Source organism: Tyto alba, unplaced genomic scaffold, assembly GCF_018691265.1.
Source record: "Tyto alba isolate M040663 unplaced genomic scaffold, T.alba_DEE_v4.0 Super-Scaffold_39, whole genome shotgun sequence".
In the NCBI taxonomy this organism is placed as follows: Eukaryota; Metazoa; Chordata; class Aves; order Strigiformes; family Tytonidae; genus Tyto; species Tyto alba.
Window position 1 is genome coordinate 11,693,098 of NW_024881314.1, and position 20,834 is coordinate 11,713,931.

The following is a 20,834-nucleotide window of genomic DNA, read 5'->3' on the forward strand; positions in this document are numbered from 1 at the left end:
GGCTGGAGCATTTTGGTGGCGACCTGGCCTGCCTGCTGCACCAGCCGGGGGCGCGGGGGCAGCCACGTGAGGCAACGTCAAGTGCCGGCTCCTTGCGCGTGGCTGGCGGGGGGCTGGAGGAGAAGAGCTGCAGCGTTGCTGACGTTGCTTGTGCCGTTAAACAAGGGTGTCCTCAGTCTCTGGAATGCACCTTGCCAGTCTGCCTTTATAAAAATGAAACCGGGATCTTGTTACTGGAGCGGGGGATGCCAAGGAGAAAGGTGCAACGGTCTCCTCTGCAGGGGCTTCCCCGTGTGAAGCTGTAACACAAGACACCTTGTCGGAACCTGCGTGCTCTAGCTGATACTACATTAAATCTCAGTGGCCACCACTCCGTGGCTGTGGAGTGATTTTAATGGTAAATCAATAGTCTGATAGAAGCAGACCAGAAATCTTTTGACACTTATTCAAGAGGGACTTGTCAAAACACGATGTATTTATGACCAAGTTCCTGGCTGCCTGTTCAAAGGCCCTTGAACCCCTGCCAGATCCTGAACACGCTCAGATTCCCAGGAGTTATATTCAGCACAATAAGTGGATATTTCACAGTAAATATCGCCCTGTCAGAAAGCTGGCATAAGCACCCAGTTGACAAGCAACAATCGGCTGCTTTGTATGGGTGCTGCGAGAGCTCGTCTCTCCAGCGGCGGCAGGGCTTGTGAGCAGAAATTTCTGCTGGGCTCCAGCCGTCGTTAGCCTTAGGAATTAAAAACGCTTTAAAGAAAACAGCAGATCGTTGAGTCTCAGATGCCTCCATCTGAACAGTCAGCAGAAGGAATTGGAAAGTCTCGATGATTAATCACAAACACAAAAGCCGGCTGCTGGCTGACGGTAGGTATCCGCTCTTCTCCGAGGAAACCAATTCATCAGTGTTATTTGTGATTCATAGCAGTTATTTGAGGCAAATGGGCTTATTTAGCACATGGCACCCTGTAACTTCATGGAAGCGCAAATCAGAAATGTTAATTATTCTCTGTCCTCTCGCAGCTCTGCGGCACGTCCGGGATTTCGGCAGCGCGGCGTAGGCTGTAACACGCGAGCAGCCCCTGTAGCGAGGGCTCCGCACCGAGAGGAGAGGGCTGCTCAGGAGGGCAGGGGTGTGCTGTGTGCCGGAGCCGCACGGTGCTCAGCGTGGTGCAGCTCCAAGGCACGTCTGTGGTCTCCGTGATGGGAAAACAGCAAAGGTTGGGATGAAGAGAGGGAAATGAGATGATTTATTGGACTTGTCATCTGTGTGACTGGTGTTTGTCATCGCTGAGGGCGGCTGGCAGTGTACCAGAGAGCTTGGACTTCAAGTGGGGTCTTATTTTTAATGAGAACTTAGGCCCTTGAGTTACACAGTCCTGACCGCGCAGGGGTAGTTACTGTCTGGCTGAAGAGGCACAAGGGAGTGAGTCCTCAGCCATCACCTGTATTTACACCGATCATTAACCCCTTGGAAACCAAAGTGCAAACTGGGGCTGCAGAATCATCTTCTGGATGCCCAAAGCCCTTCAGGCAGGTTCAGACCTGGAGGAATTATTTGCGTTGCCATATGAACCCCAGCTGGGTAGTTCGTGTGGAATTAAATTAGGTACGGTGGGAAGGGTGTCCATGATGAACCCCAAACCAGTGACCCTCAAAGCTGAAAAGTCCTGGGAGGAGGGAATACATTTGGGACTTGGAGAAGGGCTTCCCTAGATGACCCCAGGAAGGTGGGGTGAACCCCAGATCCTCTGCTCTCACGGCTGGACAGATGGGAAGTGAGGCAGGCTAAAGGGTGATCTGAACCGAGAGATAAATTAAGTAACCTTTTTTTTCCATCTTATATCTGAAAATTTGATCTTAACTTTTTTGGGGAAACAGCTTTGCTAGGTTTTGGGTGCTGAAGCCTCCTGCTGCCCAGGGGGCTCGGGAGCAGGGTGTCGTGCGGGGGCACAGCAGGTCTCAGCAGGGAGATTGAACCCGGCAGAGCAGCGCGAGTGCCGGTGCGCCCGGGACCGGCGGGGGGACCTCGCGTCCCGAAACGTGGCGTAAGCTGAGAGCGGGCCCTCGGCGTTTCTGCGAGGGCTGGAACTGCAGCAGGGTCTCAGGCTCTTTAGCAGATGGAGCTGCAAGAGCATTGCACTCTCTCCAACCCACTTTAATTAATTGCTCTGTAATTGCACATAGACTTCTGCTTGCACTTTCCACCTTTTCCTGAGAATTCATTTCAGATTTGTATTCCTGTCCCTGTTTGCTTTTGTGCAGGAATCTTTTATGTTTTCTTCTCTGACTCCTGTTTACTTTGTTAGTGGCTTTGATTCCTGAACTTCTCTTTGAGGAGTTCTTGTTGAGGGGAATATTTATATTTCATAGGACTTGGGCAAAAAAAAAGCAAAGCAGGCAAGGAATCTAGAATGCATAATTACTGTCAGATCCTATCCACAGTTTTTGTTAGGAAACCATGTTGTACTCTGTGAAACACCCAGGTTTAAAAGCTTCAGATCCTTCTAATCTCCTATTCTGTAGTATAGCGGGGAAAAAATGTGTGTAACATCTGGTCTCTATCATGCAAGAGGTACTTTGAAATTTGTGTGCTATTGCCAATTTATGTCGTCCTATTCTTTTTGTGCATATTGCACGGATCAGATAAGCCTTTAATACAAGCGGATTGCTGATTTATATTGCACCGACACGTGCCATCTCTGCTTCTCCATCTCTCACATGGGGAGTAAGTACTTGACCACTGCTTTTGGAAACAGAGAAGTGGCTCCAGGGTTTTAATACCAGTCTCTTTCCAGGAATAAAACAAAGTTTATTTCATTTTGCTGTCCCACTTCTGTTGCCCTGAATGTCCTCTGAAGTTTCCTATTCATTCTGTTAGTGCCCATTAGCAATACTTTATTAGTCCCCCACCTTCCCCTGTTCCTGCTGTGTAATAATTCTGGGTTTATGTGCAATTTTTCTTGGGAGTTGTCAAAGCATAATTATGCTCCATTAACTCCACTTCGTATCATTACTAATTCACACCTATAGAGTATTTTCCAAGCACCTGATCTCGGTTGTCTCTTAATTGCTGAAGTCCATAAACTCTTACACTGAAACTGTGCTAAGGATTTGCACCCTCTAAAACTTTTCCCTCCAGTGCAAAACATAACAGAGAATCTGGATGCAGCAGCTTTATCAGATCTTGTTTCTTCCCAATCTAAGCAAATTATTTGCTTCTGGCTCTGTTGAAGACTACAAAGTGTATGTTAAGATGTACAAAGCAAGAGACTAGAAACACGGCAAGAATATCGATTCGATCGTGTTCCCAGTGTATTTATCTAACAGTTCGTGTTGCTGGGTGATGCTGTGTGTGTGGCCGAGGTTGAGAACCGAACATCATCCCTGTCCCATCCCTTTGGTGGGTCGGAGCAAGTAGCCTGTGTATGGTCCAAGATCCAGCTGGGTCAAATCCGCTTGGGCTCACAGTGATGAACACTGACCCGAGGTGAGGCTCAGCAGCTGGGACCGGAGCAGCCTCTGGGATGCTCCCCAGGGACTTTGCCTGACTCGTCCCCGCCTCGCCAAGGGGCTCGTCCCCAGGCGGAGCCGCTGCCGTCTCCCTTTGCAGGCAGCTGTTCCCACGAGGAAAAGAAACGCTCAGCGTGGGGACCTGCGTGAGCCAGCGCAGTGGAGCACTGCTCGAGCTCACTTCAGATAACAAATGGTTTCAGCCGAGCATAAAAAAAAAAAAAAAAAAAAAAATTACTGTTGGTGGCAACTCTTATTTCCCTGGAAAAAAAATTCTGGACCTCTGGCAGAGAAACAATTTCTGCACAGAAAACATGACACTATTTACAAAACGCGATGTCTAATATCCTTTTCCAGCTTGGAAAGAGGAGTTTATTTTAATACATCCTTTTTTAATTGCCATGAGCTGGACTTGTAAATATTGTAAGTGGTTGAGTAATAGTCATCTGTGAGCAGACCAAATGAAGGGACATTTTTTCCGCTCTTGGAGCCCTAACATATTCCCACAGCTCAGGCAGGGGATAGCAAGGAGCAGATACTAAACAAAACCAAAAGCCTCCTAATTAAAAGATGGTTTAACCCCAGAGGATGCCTGTGTGCGTGATGCCAGCGCCTGAAGCGGGCCGTGGTCCAGCCGGCTGTGCGAGGAGCTCGCGTGTTGCGGCTGCTCAGGGAGGTGAGAGGGTGGACCACAGGGATCCAGTCCATTTTCAGTAAAACATTTCTTCCTCTCCTCTAAGAAAGGGGAGAGAAAGGACAGAGTTCCCCCTAAGAAAGGGGGAACGAAGGAGAATTAGGTTCCCCTAGCAGGTGTCTGACAGCTGTGCCGCCTTCTCGCTATCGTTCGGTCAAGAGACGGAAAATCTGCTTCGCTGGTTTTCTGGATCAGTCTTCAAAATGATCCATAACTTACATTTTTTAACACCATCCTTCTTCAGAGCAGCATGATGTGCCCAAACTAAAAAGTAGTCGTGAAATTTTATAAGATTGTATTAGTCGTTAACTTCTGCATAGCAGCAGGTACGGTTTGGGGGCAGGATGGAGCACACGGAGCTGCACGGTTGAGCAGAGTGCTGTTAGGCTCTAATGCTGGTTGATTTTCATTTTCCTGAGTCAGGTACATACCCAAAAGCCCTGCTTTTGCTCTGCAAATAGTTTTGTCTGAAAGCAGGAGTAGTTTGCATTGGAAACAATTTCCTGGTGCAATTTGGATTTCCTTCCAAATAATCCTTTGCCCCAGTGGGATGGTACAGAGGGATTCTAGAAAAGCTTAACTGGCCTTGCCGTGAGTTAAACATATCCCTTAATCTTTGCAAGGCAGATGTTTAAGTAGGAAGATACCCTGCAGGCACTGTTGCAAAAAAGTAATTTGAAGGGTCAGGAAGAGAAAGAACTGCTCTGCCAACATGGGGGTTGAGTCCACATCTCCGTTCAGGTCACCGGCGCGCAGGGATCTGGTGAGGGGCTTGCATGGGGTGAGCGGGGAGAGAAATCCGCCTCAGCTGGAGGAGGAGCGGGACTCAGAGGAAGAATTTAATTGCAAAAGACCAATTGTAAAGGACGAAGGCAGCAACCTTAACATGGTTTCGTCTTTTCCAGGAATGCTGGTGGTGATTGTGTTGCTGCTGATTGCGATTGGTGTGGTTGCTGTCTGGCCGACACACTGACGCGGCTGCGGGGCCCGTCGGAGCTGCTGCTGGACAGCTGAGCGCGGAGGACTCCGAGAAGAGACCGACTTTGCGCAAAGACCTTCCGTGCTTTAGATAAACCCAACAGTACCAGAATGAAGCTGTGTCCGACAGACATCCGTTCTTCCTTCAGAGCACCGCTGAAGAGCGCTGCGTGATGTGAAGGGTTTGAACTTGAAAAGGACTCTCTTCCCACCTTCGTTTGGCACTCGGGAGGCTGCAGCTGGCTGTACAATCGCGGCACTTCTCAGCATCTGCATCTGAGCACGCACTGGCACCGGGGTGCTGCCTGCCCGGCCCGCTGCCGCTTCGGCTGAGCATCCCGACGGCTAAAATATACTAAAATACAGGTGTGGTTTGGATGTACGGCGGTGGCACTCCTTTGCTTTCTGACACCTTCCTTCAGAATGAAAACGCTTACCTTTTTCAAGAAGCAAATGTTTTGGGAAATGACTGCTCGCAGGATGGGAAGCGAGAGCAGGCGGAGCCCGGCGAGGCCGCGCAGGACCCCCACGAGCTGCACGGGAACGCTGGCGAGTCACTCGGCCCTGGGCCCTTGGGGGAGAGTTGCCGGTGTTGGTCTCCGTGGGTAGAGTGGTGAACAGCAGCAGGTCTCAAACCAGGTGTGTACGTCGGGAGAGCCTGGCCCCGCACGTGCTCCCCACGAGCTCGGCCGTGCTCTGCCAGGCTGACCCCAGGAGATGGGCTGGCACTAACGCACTAATCTCGGCAGTCGAGGTCTGCCTCTTTCTTTTATAACTTTTCACACACTGTTAAAACTGAGAGGAAGGATTACCTGTTTCAAAACTAACGAAAAAGAAGTACTGAATGTTCGCTTCTGGCCAAGAAAATCATTATTTTGTTATATGTGCCGGTTTGATTTCAGAATTGATAGAGCAAGCAATAAATATCGAATAAAAGCTGATCCATTTATATACAGTTTATCCGCCTGAGTTTTTATTGTTTCCTACCATCTTGTGCCCTGCTTGAACGATTTCTCCAGCACTTCCATTTCCTACGAGCTGATCTGGAGAAGGAAAAAAGCATTCCTGCCAGACTTCATGTGTGTCCTGACATACGTTTCCTGGTGGATCCGTAAGACTTGCCAGCCCTGGGCTGGTCCTCGCCTGCTGTGGTGGAGTATCTCCTTTCACAGCTCTCGGCTGGCTCTCGGCACTTGTTTCCCTCTCCCTGCCCTTCACCAGCCCAGCTGGGGTGGTGGCACATCTAGTGCTGGTCTGGGAGGTGGGAAACCAGGGTGTCCTGGTATTGCATCCCCTCTTGGGTGACACAAAGCCATTTTGCTCTTCTGAGCTCAGTTTCCCCATCTATCAGTTGAGATTTGGGCACTGGCCCTGCCGTTAAGTGCTTGGTAATCTGCAGATCAGAGTGCAAAATTGCTCTTCTTGCAGAGTGCAGGTGTTGGCTGGACCTGAGGCTTTGACCCAGTCGCTCCAAAATCTGAGGTGGAAATGACAGAGGAGAGAAGATGGGGGTTTTGCAGGAAACAGGGGCAGGGAGCTGTACCCCACTGAATACATACCTATCGTTGGTGGATGGAAATAATGCCCTGCAGCTGAAGAGCAGCACTGCCCTGTCTGTGTGCTCCGGGGAAGGGCACAAGGTAGGTGCAGAGAGGAGCTTGGTGGAGAAAAACCCAGGCAGATACAGCTGTGCCTCGTGGCGTGGGTAGTGGGCTTCAGACAGGGCTGTGTGCCGGTGCCCAGCCCGTCTTGCAATGCTCAGCGCCGAAGGTCGGAGCTGGAGGAGAGACCAGCTTCTCCGGAGGGATTCGAAATCTTGAGGCCGGGCAGACTGTGCTTTGCTGGCTTCAGCATCCTCGTCTGGTATTTACCAAAGGTGGGAAATCCAGGCTTGGTAACTAGATACCGGCAAAGGACGCAGAATGATGCCCAGGGCTGGGATGGAGCCGGGTCTTCCACACATTTCCACGTGCTTTGCTGGAGAAACTCCTTGAAGCCTTTAGAAGGCTAACGCAGGGTGTGCCTGCTTGCTTGCTTTTCCCTGGAGAGAAGCTTCATCTTACAGCTTTTAAAGGAGGGGAGGGGAAAAAAAAGATCGTTTTATGTTCTTGTGGTTTTCAAGAGGAGACAACAGGTTTTTGATTAGTTTATTGCTCGATCTCGGATTAGAAATGGAGCTTTAAGCAAGGCTGCTCCAGCTGGAAACAAATAACTGGCGGCTTTGGAGACATGGACGAAACTTGTGCGTTCCTGCAGTTCTGCAGAGGGACCAACACTGGAAACTCCTGGAGTTGTTTCTCAGCAGCAGCCGGTGCCCAAGTCCTGCGGCGGGATCTCACTCACGGCTCCACCGCAGCCCCATGGATCTTTGGTGACAGCAGGAGAATAACACATGGTTTATTGAGATGAGACTATGGGCTTGGGTTTCTAATTAAAACTGTCATTTACGAAGGGAATTGAAGGTTTTGTTTGAATTCCCAGGATGCGCAGGATGGATGCGTAATTCATCCTGATCAACGTGACATAGTGACTTTGTTCTGATAGAGGCTTTAAAAAGATATTTTCTGACCTGTTGGGTTCTCAAACACATTTTTTGTTAGTGCCTGGGAAAGGTAGAAACAGGAGGCTTTGCTTTGCTGAAATGTCTAACAAAGGGGATCTCAGACTTGCCCTTTAGGTAACATTTAATGTGTCATGTGGGTGAGGAGTTTTATTAAAAAGAAGTAGATTTGGCAGCATTCCGCTGCGTTGTGGAAAGCTTTTCTGTCTCCCTGTCGCAGCAAAGAAAAAGGAAGGTTAAAATATCAGAATGCTGGGGTTTGGCTCTGAGCAGGAGGGGTTGGAGAGCGCAGCTTGCGCGGTTTCACCGTGGTGCTGCCTGCTCTGATTTCCAGGCACGGGGCAAAGGATGCTCCAGCTGCCCGTTGCATCTGTGCCGGGGGCTGCTGGAGGCACGAACCTGCGGTGGCTTCTCCAAGCAAAGGTGTTCCCCGTTCCCCGGGACTGTGCCCGGAGGGACATCCCAGGCAGTGCCTTCCCTGCATCTCCTTCATTTCTCTCTTGGAGGACGTGCTCGGGAGTTTAGCTGCTTCCAGTTGTTATTTCATCAAAAAATGTGAGTGCTGGGGGCAGGTCTGGTATGTGTTAGAGGCACTTAAACTTCCAAGTGCCCTTGATAAGAAGTCCCTAGCTCCTACATGCGCATAAAGATGATCTTTGAAAGGCTGCTGGGCCTTTCTTTTCACCTGCCCTTATTTCTGGAGGCCGGGTGTGAGCTCGGTGCTGAGCTCAGCACAGTGGGCGGCTGCTGCCTGGTGGGACCGGGCTGGGAGCAAGCACTCCTGGTCCGGCCCTCGGTGGCAACAGGCTCTTTCCCTCTTTTCAGAGCCATCGTGTCTTCTTTGGACAACCGGCCGCCTGCCAGGAGGACGCGGAGCCCGAGCAATCTGGGAAACCCATTTGCTTCTCTGTGGAGCCGGAGGCGACAGCCCCGGAGCCAGAGGTGGTGGCACTTGTGACCCATTTGTCTCCGCAATAAAGATCTGAGATTTCTGACCTCTCGGTTGTTTTCAGATTCATAAATTACCAGCGATGCTAAGGGTGTGGGTCAGGTAGGCTGACCCCTTGGCGGTTTGCAGGACCTTTTGCCTGTATTTTCTCTCTAGAAGCGTTTTCCTGCCTCAGTTCCCCCCACCTCCAGCTCTCCAGCTTGTTTGTACCGCCAGCCCTTGCCTGCTCTCAAGTGCCGGCTGCTCCAGCAGCGCCTGGCACCGCTGATGCCCCGTGGGAGGTGGGCGATGGAGCCCGACCCCCTGCAGTGGATGGGCAGAAAAGGCAAACAGCCTGTGGATGGGGCAGAAAAATGGATCCGGAGTGGGGTTGGCAGCTCCCCCCGAGCCCAGGCTCTGGCCGTCCCCCGTCCCCACGCCTGCTCACCCCCCCTCTGCGCGGGGTGAGCTCACAGCAAACCCAGAGAGCCCAGAGGTGCGGATGGGGACCCCCCCCTCCCCTCCCCTCCCCTCCCCAGCCCACCCGCCGTGAGCCTGCGGTGACCCCCGCTGTCCCCAAGGGCACACGGTCACTGGTGGGGAGCTCTGCTGGGCGAGGATGCTGGTGGGACCCGCGGCCGGGGCGGCCGGTCCAAAATAGCTGTGCACCAGCTCGGAGCGTGCCAAGGGGACATCGACAGGGACCTGGGGAGGCCGAGGGGACACCGTCACCTCCCCGCCCGGGTCCCCGTCCCTCGGGTTCACCGGCCCACAGGGTGGGAGGAAGCAGAGATTCTTGGAGATTTTTACAGTTTACAAGAGTTTATTCAACTGGTTTCTGACTTTAGTTCTACCGAGTGGGTGCTGAACAGTTACAAGCTCCTTCGGGTTCAATTACAGCCAATCTAACAAAACAAACAAACGAAGAGGAAAAAAAAAAAAAAAAAACCAAAAAAAAAAACAAGAAAAAAAAACAACTTGGAAAAACAATAAGAAAATCCACAACTTTTTCACGTGTCATTAAATATATTCATATATAATAACCATAATATATTAGTATGCATTGTAAAGAAACATTGCCCAAAGCAGTATGCAATGGTCATAACTAAACAACATTTACAGTTCAAGATATTAACAGAAATAATAAAAAAAACAAAACAAAACAAAACAAAACAAAACAAAAAAAAAACAACCAACCAACCCCAAAACGAACACAGGTTTTGTGAGGGGAGAGGAGGCGGGTGTGCGGGGAGAGGGCACGGACACGACGAAACGAACAGAAACGAGACGAAACGACTTGTTTGTCGGGTGCTCCCGCGGAGTGATGATTGTTTTGGCATTTCAGCTGCTCTCCGAGGCCGTGCTGAAGGCACCGCCGCCCCCTCCCCATCCGCCCCCCCCGCCCCCCGAGGACCCAGGCGATGGGTGGGCGCCCGGGTTCCTCCCTGGTTGTAAGGCGGTTGCTGCCCTGACAGAGCTGCACCCCCGGCCGTGGGGGTTGATGTTTAGGGGTGGCATCTTGTCCCTCTTTGGGTGACCGGACAGACGTGGCCTTCTGGGAGATGTCTGGGAGCAGGGGTGGCTCCAGGGAAGATTTGCATCCCCGTACACCCCGAAAAGGGGGCTGCTCTGCCTTCCCCAGAGGAGGGGCTGTGTACCAGTTATACCAGCAGCTCCTGCGGGTCAAGATTACTGGGAGCGCGCGTGGGGCACGGGGGGACTGTGAGCGGGGTGAAGGGGCTTCTCTGCTCTGGTTGGAAAAGCACAAAACTCCAACAGGGATCAAGGGATGGGGTCCTGGGGGGGTGGGGGGCTTCGCTTCTGCGGGTCGCTCTGGCTGCGGCAGTCTCCGAGTAGTTTCACGTCTTGTGCAAACTCCGTTTCCTTCCGATTTCCCGGGTTGGGTTGGTGCCTGGAGGGGGTCCAGCCACGGGACCGAGTGGGTGGTGTTTCTTCTGCAGCATCCCAAACCAGTGGGATCGGGGAAGGGGCTGGGGCTTGTCCCTGGGTGGGTTAGGGGGCGGCAAGGCTGTGCTGGGGAGGGCAGCTGCGTTTGCCAAGGTTGGAAAATGGGAGCGAGCGTTGGGTGTTTCAGGCGTGCTCGGTGGGCAGTTCCCAAGTCCCCACGTCCTCTGGCCTTGTCTTCCTGCTCTCCAAGTGGAGAACTGGCTTTGGGTTGGATCTGGTTGCTTTTAGGCCATTGGAAGGTCTCAGGCAGTTCAAGGGCACCCCAGCTAACCAAGGACAACCTGTCTCCAGTCACTGGTTGACGGAGGAGAGCATCCAAGCCCCGCTTTGGGGCTTTAAGCCTCCATTAGACACTTTGAGGTCAGATTTAGTCCCTCAAAACTTGGTGGCTTGGGTTCCCTTGACTGCAAAACTGTTGAGTCTCCTTGAGCTCGGAAGTAAGGAGAACTGAGTCCACTCTGGGTTAGGGGGGAAAGCACGGCCTTGGGGGCGTTGCCTGACGGCCAGGGTGGGATTTCTCGCCTAATGACCAAACTAATTGCAGAGTCCTTGCGGCTGCGGGGGAGGCTCAGCAGAGCTCGCTCCCTCCGGGTGGTGACTCCAGCAGCCCGGCGCTGGCCGGTGCTTCCCTGGGAGCCCTCCACTTTACACCTATTTACATGGCTGCCTCGCTTTATGGTGGTTTATGTCATTATATAAATATTGTCAATTGCTATAAAACAAGGCAAAACCACTGGAAAATGTCATAAAATAGATGTTTCCAAGTTTCCTAAAAGGAAAAATATCAGGGAGGTTTTGCTTTTCATAGCGACTAATGTTTGCTTCTCCTCCAGGTACCCGTCCTGCCCTCCCTGCCTTTCCGCCCCGGCTGTTGCCTGTCTCTGTCAATTAGGTGAACTCAGATATCCCCGTTCCTCGTGGGCCGGTGTGCCAGGGGAGCAGCCTGGCACGGGGACGCTACGTCTGGGTGACAAACAACAGCCAGGCCTGCCCGCGGAGTGCCCCGGGGAAAGATGCTCCAGGCCCCGGGCTGGGGCAGGGGGGTGTGAGGCGGAGGTGAGGCAGCCGCTCCCTTGCATTAGCGATTAGAGATTGGGGGAATTTCGATTTGCTGGTTTTCACCCCCCAGCAGAAGGAGGAGAGCAGTTTGGGGAGCTCCAGGTGGGTCACGCCTCGCTCATCCAGTCCCTGGCTGAGACCCCTTCCCTTGGGGCAGGTCTCTGCCCTGTGTTGGCTGGAACTTGACCAACCCTTAGAGCTCTGTGCTGGCCCTGTTGCCCATGGGGACAGTCCCAGTCCCTTGGCACTCGCCGTCCCACCCCCTTTATCTCCCAAGGGCCACCTCCTGCAGGGATGCTGGGGAGCTGCAGCTCCAGAGGGAGCGAGGGCAGAGCTGGCGTGCGTTCGGGAGAGCTGGTTGAGTTTGGGAGTGAAACCAGTGGCCAGCCAAGGACCTCGGTGTCATCTGCAATGATTTTCGATCATCTGAGGGTTCATCAGTCTGCTGACAGCAGCAGAGAGGACCAAGCCCGTGACGGAGGTCTCAGGGGTGGCCCATGGTGGACACTCAGGGACTGCCAGGGGCGAGATCTTCCAGAGCACCTACAGGAACTGGATGCCAACTTATTTTTTTTGCAATGTCTGGGTGTTTCCTTGTGGATCCTGGTTATTAACTCCTCGACTGTGAATCGGTGGCTGGGAGGGGATCGGGGCATCCTGTGGGCTCACGCTCCTTCAGCAGGGGCCATGCTCCTCAGGGCATGGGGCTGGAGCAAGGAGTCGCTCCCCACGTTATGCCCACATGGAAGTTGCCAACTAATGTAGTTTGTTCTTTGCTGTGCCCGACCTGGGACCAGAGCATCACCACGGCTGGAGACCTCAGCCGCTCCTAGGTACGGCTCAGCAGGTGATCGTTACGGCTATCGGACACCAAAGAGTCTTCAAATAACCCATCAGTCGATCCTCAGATCTGTCCTCAGCGATAAGCCTCCGTTTAGTTTCCTCTAAGAGAACTGTCTTGTTCAACCTAAGCTGCGAATACGTATTTTGGGGGACGGGGAGTTAATTTCCAGCATTGCCGTTGATTAGTTTCTTCCAGGTTGGGTGTTCCCATGCCGTGCATCGGAAGCAGCAGATGTTAGCAGCTGGAGGGCAGTTCGGCGTCTCTGATTTCTTTAGCGAATGGGGCAGCAAGAAGCTGGGGGGCACGGGTTGCTGCACGCCCGTACCCACACTCCCCCTTGTTTTACATCCACGCGCGCGATTTCTGTCGTTGTGGTTTGTTTTGTTTTCTCCCAGAACACGAGGTGCAGACCTGACAGCCCCACAGCCGCGATTGCCAGCCCTCCCGACCCCCCCCTGCCCGCCCCAACAGCGCCTCTCTCCTCCCGCCGTCCCCACCGCCGGTCCCTGCCCGCCCCAGCTCTACACAAAGCAGCATGCACAGTCAGTCTCTCCCTCTCGTGCGCTCCGTTGCCTTCTCCTCCTTTAGGCTTTCTTACACTTCCCCTTCTTCTCCCGCTGCTGGAACTTCCTGAGCCGCCGAGCCCACGTATCCCGCCACTGTATCACCAGGCTGGTTTTGTCCGCAATGATGCCGCTCTGGTCGGGAGAGTCCTCGTTGTTGCCCAGCAGCAAATACTTCTTCATGGGCTTGATTTTGGGGCACTTGCACGCTATGTCCTTGGAGTGGATCCACAGGGTCTGGTCTCCACGCCGTATCCGGTTGCTCCCTTGTTTGTAGACGGAGATGATGTTGACCGTGAACTTCCACCAGTCGGCATTTTTTTCTGCTTTCAGGATGTGGATCTGGACAGCTGGAAAAAGAAAAAAAAAAAAAAAATACACAAGGCAAGAGGGGAAAAGATGTTACGATTTGACCTGGCAAGAAGAAAATGAATTTCAAGTCTTACCTAATAGGCTGTGTGAGGAAAAGGGATTTTTTTTTCTGCTGAGCCCAGGCTGGGGGGCACCAGCCAAGGGTGGTGGTTGCACAAAAACTACCTCTGTCCCCAGGCCACCCGCCGTGAGCAAGAGTAGCCAGTGCTGGGGCAGAAGGTGTCAGCAAAGGTACTAAGACCACCACGGGCTTGGGAGATGCTCTCCAGCTCTGCTGCCACAAAGCCAGCCCTCTGGGTCCCCAGTGAGCGTGGGCACGGTTACTCAAGGACTGTGGGTGCTGCAGGACCCCCCCCGGGGGGGGAGGCTGGGAGCGGCTGATTGAGCCACGGCACAAATTGTGCTAGGAGCCCTGGGGATGACACGGGGCTACCCAGAGCGGTGGCAGAGACCGGGTGGCCTCATTCTCCTGTCTGTGTCCTAGGGAGGCCCGTCATCTCCCAGGACGTGGTTGTGAAGCAAGCACAGACGGAGCAGTTCCCCAGGGCTGTTGGTGCAGCAACATCTGTCCCAGCGCCTGTGAACGCTTAAAAAGATCGAAGAAATCTTTAAAAAATCAGGTGGATCTGCGTACGCTGGACCCTGCCTTTTCCCTTGAAGCAGCAAGCACAGAGAAAATTAACAAACCCAGGGATGGCTTGTGTCCAGCCCCGGGCGGTGGCCTGAGGGATGTGTTGCAGTGGGCAGGGCAGGGAGGTGCCTGTCCCCATCGGCAGAGCCAAAACCCCAGGCTGCATCGTAGGACCTGGGATAAGCTTTCTTCCCGACCCACGTGTCCGGAAAGCGGCACATGCTTCAGCCAGAGGATGGGTTTCTGCACGGGCCAGCCCCCCCAGCCCCTCTGTCTGCCCTTCCTCGCTGGATGGGCAACTTTGTGCGTCTGCACCAGGACCCTAAGGCAGCCCCAGGTTTTAAGAGATGAGCCCAAATCTGGAGCAAAACGCTGGGACTGGCCCGTATCTCCAAGCACTTGGCATCTGGAGGTGGGAAAGACCTGTTAGGGCCTCCAGCACGTCTGTCTGGGGCCAGTGCAAGGAGCCAGCTCTCCCTGAGTGCCCGGCCTTGGAGCAGGACACTGAACAGGTTCAAACCTATAAAAGGATTTGGAAATAGGGAGGTTTGCTGTTCACATGTTTCTAGGTGTTCCTGAGTCAAGATTGTTCATTGCTGGCTGTGGAAGAAGACGTTGCTGGTAAAAAGCACGAGTGAAAGGCTGAGGGTAGGGCTCAGGGATCATAAGGAGAGGTCAGTGGCAGCGTCCAACCTGGCTTCTGGGTCCGATGGCCTCCCGTGAGCAGCTCTGTAAATATTGAAGTACAACATGGGGCTTCAAGGGGATGTCTTGGTATGGAGCAGCCTGGCAAGTCAGGTGTCCTGGCAGATAACTGGGAGCTAACAAGCTCCCAAAGCCAGACTGGGACAGCTGTGATCTATAAGCAAGACGATGATATTTTCCAAGCCTGTGGCTGATGTTGTGTAGCCCACCTGTAGCTATAGGGACCGAGAAAACTTGGTGAGGACTCAGCCCTCCACCACTCCACCCCTTGCTCTTTCCTGAAACACGGCTCATATGTTGCATTACCCCCGCGGCCACCAGCACCTCTGCAGGGGTGAAGAGGTGGCTTGGCATCGCGATCTGGGGGGGAGAGGCCCCTCTGCGAGGGTGTCTGCAAAGGCGCTGCGGAGCTGGGGTGGCGACGGACACCAGCATGCTGGAGGATGAGGCTCTGCTCGCGGCTGAGTTCAGAAGCCCCTGGAGCCACCAGTTTTGTCCTGTGGGGCAGCCCTGGGCCGCAGCCCAGGTTGGCCCTGAGCAGGCAACAGTGACCACCCTCCTCCTCCTCCTCCTCTTCCTCCTCCTCCATGAGGCTGCGTCCTTGGGCACCCAGCCCATGCTGGACCACATCCGTGCCTCCTGGCACCTTCCCAGGTGACATCCGTGGACTCAGGTTCAAACCACAGGGAAGGACGGAGCCCCGAGTGGGAAAGGGAGCGTTTGGCCCCACAGCGTGGCAAGGAAGAGGAGATACAGGCCTGGAGGCAGCTCCTGCCCCACGGGTGGGCTTCTTCCTCACCGTGGTCCACCACGGTGCGGGGTGGCGGAGGAGGAGCGCAGCAGTCAGCCGAGACCGCATCCTCCAGGGAGGCTGAACGCATTCCTCCTAGCTAAAAATCGGCTTCCAGGAAAACATCTTCACAGCAAAGTGACTACCCAGCCCTCCTGCGCTTGTTTGCTGACTGGGGGATGAGAAGTCCCCACCAGCAGAGTCAGAAGGAAAGGCCCGGGTGGTGATGCCAGCCCTGGCCGGGAGAGCAGGCAAGGGCTGGTGGCTCTGTGCAGGGTGACGTGGTCCAACCACAAATGCTTTTTGGCCAAATCTTTGAGTTTTTCCCTTTTCCCCCTGCTTCCCCTCCATGCCCTGTGAGCTATAGCCCCCTGCCCGTCCACCTGCCTGTCTCAGACATCTGGCCAGTCCCCAGCAGGTCCAATCTTGACTGTATAAATTAACAGAGGGAGAAGAAACCTCAAAAAAAACCCAGGCAAAACTCTCCCATTTGCCTTGTAACAACCCAATTTTACACCCCTGGATTAGTGGTGGAGAAGCATCACCCTCTCTTTAAAACCGCAACGTGCAAACTGATTTCAAGCTATGGAAGGAAGTGGGACTCTGCAGCCCAGCAAGGCTTTTTAGCATGTTGCAAAATACATGTGTTTCTTGGGGTTTTTTTGGGTTGGTTGGTTGGGGTTTTTTTTGGTTTTGTTTTTTTTTGTTTTTTTTTTTTTTCAGAACATGTCATGGATGCCAGATGCTTTCGTTAAAAAAAAAAAAAGAAAAAGAAAAAAAACAACCCTAAGCTCTGACCATGTATTTCCCAGTCTGGTGTGAAGGTAACAAAATGTGAAGATTAGCCAATTTTTATTTTTTGGAAACAAATCTTTCCAAAAAAGCTTAAACCTTTGACCTGCCTGGGTCCACACTGACAAAATGGAGAAAATGAATGAAAAGGAACCGGAGAGAGGTGGTTACAGGAAACTCTGCTCTAAAATACACAGTCTGTATTTTTTTGATGTCAAGGCCCCTGTCTCTTATTTTTTTCCCCTTTTATTAATGAAGTGGAAGGAGTGAAAGCCTCGGTGGAGGCTTGGCTGTCACAGCCACAGCTGCCTTCACTGACAGTGAGTTTTCTGCCTGTAACTTTGCATCCAGGGCGCGTGGTTTCCCCTGAGCCTGGTTTCAGAGCCCGCGCTCAGCGATGACTTGCCTGGCTGTTTTGGTGGGGGGGTGGGGTGGGGTCTCCAGCATCTCCCAAGGGACACGAGGCATGTGGAGATGCAGTGAGGTGCCAGGAGGAATTTTTGGAAGCACTTAAGCTGACTCCCCCGGGGTGAATCCCTGGGGGTTTAGGCACTGATTTCTCGTGAAAGAGCAGTTCGGGTTCCTTTGTGATTTTGGGGGGAGGATCAGCTGTGGCCCACCACTCCAAAGCTGGCTTCCGTGCTTGCTGTTCTTCACCTGCCTTTGCCTGTGCTGCGGGGAACTGCTCTCACTCTGCAGATGCACCCACCGAACCCCTGTCCCGAGGCTGAGCCGCGCTCAGGTCTGTCCCTGTCACTGCAGCCCCAGAAAAACATCCCTGAAAGTGTCTGGGGCGGGGGGGGAACCAGCTGAAAGGATGCAGTAGGGGATGACGGCAATTCGAGCGGGCGGTGGGGGTGATGCTCCCCTGGCTGGGGTCCCCCGGCAGCGGATGCTGACCCGGTGGGGGGGGGAGAACAAAATCAAATGAGCTGCAGCTACCAGAGTGCTGCCGCTGCGGCCAGGGCCGGTGACATCGGTTGCCATCGAAGGTGGCCCCGGGCCGGGTCCTGAGCCCGGCGATGCCTTGTGCCCGTTCCTCCCCGGGCTTTGCAAACAGCGAGCAGCCGAGCCCAGCGGGCGATCTGGGGCTGACTGCACCCCCCGGGTACCCCCACAGCACCGGGGATTTTCCTCCAGGTTCTCTATTCTGCGCCCTGGTCTGCTCCTCGTCAGCCCCAGGGGAGCTCTCAGTCAACCAGAGGGGCAGGGAGAGCTGGGGGACGGGGGCTCGAGGGGAAGGTGCTGGGTCCTGGTGTGTGCATGGAGCTGCCCCCTTAGCAACATCCCACCTGACACCGAAGCTGCTGAACTGCAAACCCTGTCTGGATGGTGCCTTACAAGCCACACCAGCCCAAGTGATGCATTCAAGTCTCACCACATTATGCTTCTTTCTAAGAAAAAGGTGGCCGAGTGGTCCTCGGACCAGGGGAGGGGATGGGGGGGTCCCTGGTCCCCTCCTGCACTCCCCGCATGGGTGCTGGGCAGTGCTACCCCCAGCGCTCAGCTCTGGGGCCTGTGATGCTGCCCGGTTCCTCAAGGCTTGGCTGGGAGCCTCCAACCACCAAAAAAAAGACCTGAGGGCTTGATGTTGCAGATGAAAGCAGAGGGGTGGATGATTTGATGTTAATAAAAACAAAAACCAACCCCAAACCCTCGAAACAACATGTTTGAGGGCAGCTGCGTAAAGGCTTAAATAAAAGCAGCGCCTCGCAGCATTCAGAGACCATGAGTCAGGGGCCCGAAAATCATGAGATTGCCCTGAAAAGAGTGAGGCTGGAAAAAAAAAAAAAATCTTTTTGTTTTGATAGTTATTTGCTTTGGGGGTTTGTGATAAATCTCCTGATTTCAAGGTCTCCCCTGCCAAAGCTGACTGGGACTGGGCTACATGGACAAACCTACGCATCCCGTGCGCTAACCTGACTGTGGGAGCTGGAGTTTTGTGGAGCTTCCAGCGCTGGGTTCGTCGCTGTGCTGGCCCCGGGGAAAGATCCCACAGGACCACGGGGGTGGCAGCGGGAGCAGAGCGGTTTGCTGGGAGAGACAAGAAGGTCTTTAATAGAGACAGATGGAAACAGGAGCCTGGGACAGCGGTGGCGGATGCAGGGGCCCCAGCCTGAGCCGGGGCTCTCCGAAGGCTCGGGGCCCTTCTCACCACACGGGCAGAGAGGAGCCGGTGTGGATCTTACTCCAACCACCGCCAAAAGGTGACCCTGAGACCATTTGGTTTGGGAATGCAAAGGGCTGGCTGCTCGCTGGAGCAAAGGGTTAAAATGGGATTATTTCCTCCCCCCCCCCCCCCCCCCCCCCCCCATTTTTTTAATTTTGAATTTATTCAGCAGTGGCTTTGCCTGCCTCCGGTTGCCAATTTCCTACGGCTTTAATATTGGAGATTTATGACCCCTAATCCCGACTGGCCTGGGTGTGCCCTGGCCGGGCACGGTCCCTCCCTGCGATGCTGGGGGACCCCTTGCTGCCCCACTTTGCTCCCTTGGGATGCAGTTATGGGGAGGGATTGCTCAGCGTTTCCCCACTCCAGGAATGGGATTTCTTCAACTTCCAGGGTGGTGGAAGGGGCTGTGACCCGGGGATGAGCTGGGGACAGTGCTTCCCCCCTGTCTTGGGTTTTTCTGTAAATTCAGGGGTTTTTCTACCCCTCCTTTTCTTTTCAAGCCGCTTTTTGAAAACACGTTTTGCTTTTTTCCACCAGCCCCTGCCAAGCTCCTCTCGACAAAGGGGGTGACTAAGTGAAGTCTCCACGAAAGGAAGGATTTTTTTTTCAGCCTTTTTTTTTTTTTCCAAGAAAGGGCAAAGTGAGCAGATGATCTCACCTTTCAGAAAAGGATCCTGGTCCTCACCCCCATCCCTTCCCCAGTGCTGTGACAGGGACATGGGGAGGACACGGGGGCAATGGCTGGGACCACGGTGCTGGTACCCAGAGAAATGCTCCAGCATCATCTGCGCTGGATCAGGCCCTGCTGTGGCGCAGGGAGCTCAGGGCCAGGGGGAAAATGGAGGGTAAAAAGCTCCAAATTTCCTTTACCCCAGCCAGCCACCCCGTTCAGATAAACCACAGCACACAGACAGTGGGGAAAGCCCCAAAGATCAGACTGAAACGGGGGCACCTGAGCGAGTGAGGGATGCTCCCACATCCCTTGGACCAGCATCACCTGCTCTAATAAAATAATCCCCTCTCCTTTTGGGCCATGGGAGAATCTCCATCCTCAGCGGGGTACGGCAGGGGTTGCCCCCTTGCTTTCCCAGGCTGATTTTAACTGTCTCAAACTCAGTGAACCCCCTCTTCTGCCCTTGGTTTTCTGGAAGCCAAGCGACCCCTGCGCTCTACCAGGCAGTGAAAATAAACCCAGAAGAAGCTTTTCTGCTTCTGTTCTTGCCTGTCACCCCCCTCCCTGAAATCTCCCACTCTGCCCTCCCCAAGCCCTGTTTCACTCCAAATATTTGCACCAAAACCCATCTCTCGGGAAAGAGCCCAATTTAAAAAAAAAAAAAAAAAAAAAAAAAAAACCACAAACCCAATAAAAACAAACAGATAAGAAAAATAAATAAGGGAAAATATCCCCTTTGAATCACTGAATGAAACAGGGAGCTAAAAAGCCCCATTGAGAAGCGCTGGGCGGATGATAGCTTCCCAATTGAGCCCTCGGGAGAAGTAACTCTGTTCAAGCTAATTAGGGCCTTTTAGGACATTCAGCCCAGTGATGCCGGCGGAACGGTGAGGAAAAGAGCCTCCTAATTGGCTTCCTGCTGGGGTGTCAGTCCCAAAGTCTTTATTATCCCTCCCTGCACCTTTTCAACCCTTTCTTCCCTCCCTGGCCCTGTGGAAAGCGCGAGCTGCCCCGGCATGGCTGGGCTGTGCTGCGGCATCGCTTACCCTGCTGCCCAGCCAGGCTGGTTTGCCCTTGAAAAAGCAAATTTGCCGCGGCTGTGGGGTGGGTTGGGGCTGTGGGAATGGTTGGGAACACCCCCACGGGCCCAGGAGGGCTCGGGTGGGAGCACCCCGGTCCCCACGCTGGGACAGCCTCACCCCAAACCAGCCCTGGCAAATGGCTTTGGCTCACGTGTGCTTTTGCAGAAGTGATGCTGTGTGATAGAAAAGAAAAGCTCTTTCCAGCACTCCTGTTCATTGCTCCAGAGGTATCTCTTGCCTGAGACAGCTCTTGAGCTGCCCCCGTCTCCTCAGAGTCTGTTGAAACCCACATTACACCCTCAAAGAAAACCAAATGTGAGCTTTCATCTGAACCCCCAGGAAACATCTCCCCAGTGAGATCGGACAAGCCAAGGAGCGAAACCCTCTTCAAGGGGGATGCACGTGCCTTTTTCTCCTCCCTACCATCCCCCAAACCCCCAGGGCCAATTTGGGTCACAGGAGGTCTAAGTTTCCTGCAATCAAGTGGCTGCTTCCTCCCCTCTTCA

At 53.5% G+C, this 20,834-nt stretch overlaps 2 protein-coding genes across 2 annotated transcripts in view; one reads left to right on the forward strand and one right to left on the reverse strand.

Annotated features, from left to right (window-relative positions):
• The window catches only part of STX8 (syntaxin 8), a 111,442-nt gene extending 105,305 nt beyond the window's left edge, over positions 1–6,137 (forward strand). Inside the window, exon 8 of the mRNA XM_032992103.2 lies at positions 5,116–6,137. Coding sequence (XP_032847994.1) covers positions 5,116–5,183 — 68 coding nt within the window. The 3' untranslated portion in view covers positions 5,184–6,137. The remainder of the gene's footprint in view (positions 1–5,115) is intronic.
• Positions 6,138–9,479: 3,342 nt separating this feature from the next.
• NTN1 (netrin 1) overlaps positions 9,480–20,834 on the reverse strand; it is a 107,473-nt gene continuing 96,118 nt past the window's right edge. The window contains exon 6 of the mRNA XM_032992114.2: positions 9,480–13,460. Within this exon, the coding sequence (XP_032848005.2) occupies positions 13,132–13,460 (329 nt within the window). The 3' untranslated portion in view covers positions 9,480–13,131. The remainder of the gene's footprint in view (positions 13,461–20,834) is intronic.